We start from the raw sequence: 1596 nt of genomic DNA, 5'->3' as shown, positions 1-1596 counted from the left end.
AGGAACAGACAAAAAAGTAGACATGAGAGAATTTGTCATAAAAAGTTACAGCTAGAGGGGGGACTAGGGAGCACAGTGAGCAAAGCGTCAGCCCCAGAGTCAGGAGGACCCGGGATCGGTTCCAGCCTCAGACACTTAACACTCATCCACACACACGCACAAAAAAAAATTGCCGTGTAACCTTGGGCAAGTTACTTAACCCCAATTGCCCTACAAAAGGCAAAAAAAAAGTACAGCTAGAAAAACCATTGTTCCGGCCCCTTCACTATCTATAGAAGTTTTGAACCTAGAAGAGAAAGGTGACATTCAATACACCATAGGTAGATAATATCAGAACTAGGCCAAGAGCTGAGATGTACAGTCTAGAAGGATAATGTCTTTCTACTATATCATCATATTTGAAAAGAAAAATAAAAGAAAGGTGTGGGAAGTGTATTATTGTGCTAAACAAATACATCAGAAACAAGGATACCCTTGCTTCATCAACTTTGCCAGAGCTGCCTTCATGTCCTTGTTCCTGAAACTGTAGATGACAGGGTTTAGGGTGGGGGGCACCACAACATAGAACACAGACACCAACAGGTCAAGCACAGAAGGGGTGTCAGAGGTAGGTTTTACATGAGCAACAAAAGCAGTCGTGAAAAACACCATGATCACCATGAGGTGGGGCAGGCATGTGAAGAATGCTTTGGACCTGCCTTTTGTGGATGGCATCCTTAGAACAGTGGAAAAGATGTAGACATAAGAGATAACAATATAGATAAAACAGCCGAGACCCAAAATCGTAGTTGTAACTGTGGTTCCAATTTCAGCAAAATTTGGCTGCGAACAGGAGAGTTTGAGCAAATGAGGGATCTCACAGAAGAACTGGCCAAGCTCATTGGCTTTGCAGAAGGGTACAGAGAAAGTGCTGACTGTGTGCATGATGCCTGCAAGACTCCCACTAACCCACGAAGCAGATGCCATCTGCACACAAGCTCCTCTGCTCATGAGGGTCTCATAGTGCAGGGGGCAGCAAATGGCTGCATAGCGATCATAGGACATCACTGTCAGCAGAGCCAGCTCAGCACAGACAAACAAAAGCACAAAGCATACCTGGGTAGCACATTCATGGATAGAGATGGAGTTGCTGTGGGTCAGGGAGATGAGGATGGACTTGGGTACTGTGACAGAGATGTAGCAGAGGTCTATGAAAGACAAATGCCTCAGGAAGAAGTACATGGCCGTGTGAAGGTGCTGGTCGATGGTCGTGACAAGGATAATGAGCAGATTCCCCATCAGGGCTGCCAGATAAATCAGGGAGAAAAGCACAGCATGTAAGATCTGTAGCTCCCAGACATCAGAGAAGCTCATGAGGAGGAAGTTGGTGATGACTGTGTGATTGGCCATCGCCTTCCTAGGGACACAGAAGGAAAGATGGGAAGGGTTCAAAGAGACATTGAGGTACAGCTCTGATCAGGAGTTTTCTTTTAAACTTGTAGCATTGAAAAGAAGAATAAAGTTTGAAGTCACCTCTGCAGACCTTTGCTCCACCTGTGTTCATCTGGCATCAGATCTAATTTTCAGCTGCTATCCTTCCTAGTTAATTCCATTAGG

At 45.2% G+C, this 1596-nt stretch overlaps 1 protein-coding gene across 1 annotated transcript; it reads right to left on the bottom strand.

Annotated features, from left to right (window-relative positions):
* Positions 1-456: 456 nt before the first annotated feature.
* On the bottom strand, positions 457-1389 carry LOC138171729 (olfactory receptor 14A16-like). Its single transcript, XM_069101363.1, has one exon. It carries the CDS (start codon positions 1387-1389, stop codon positions 457-459), a length of 933 nt encoding a protein of 310 aa, XP_068957464.1.
* Positions 1390-1596: the final 207 nt, after the last annotated feature.

The sequence above is a fragment of the Petaurus breviceps genome, unplaced genomic scaffold, assembly GCF_028583685.1.
Source record: "Petaurus breviceps papuanus isolate PSGF00001 unplaced genomic scaffold, PetGlider_PUasm1.0 462, whole genome shotgun sequence".
Classification (NCBI taxonomy): Eukaryota; Metazoa; Chordata; class Mammalia; order Diprotodontia; family Petauridae; genus Petaurus; species Petaurus breviceps.
This window is presented reverse-complemented; position numbering and strand designations above follow the sequence as displayed.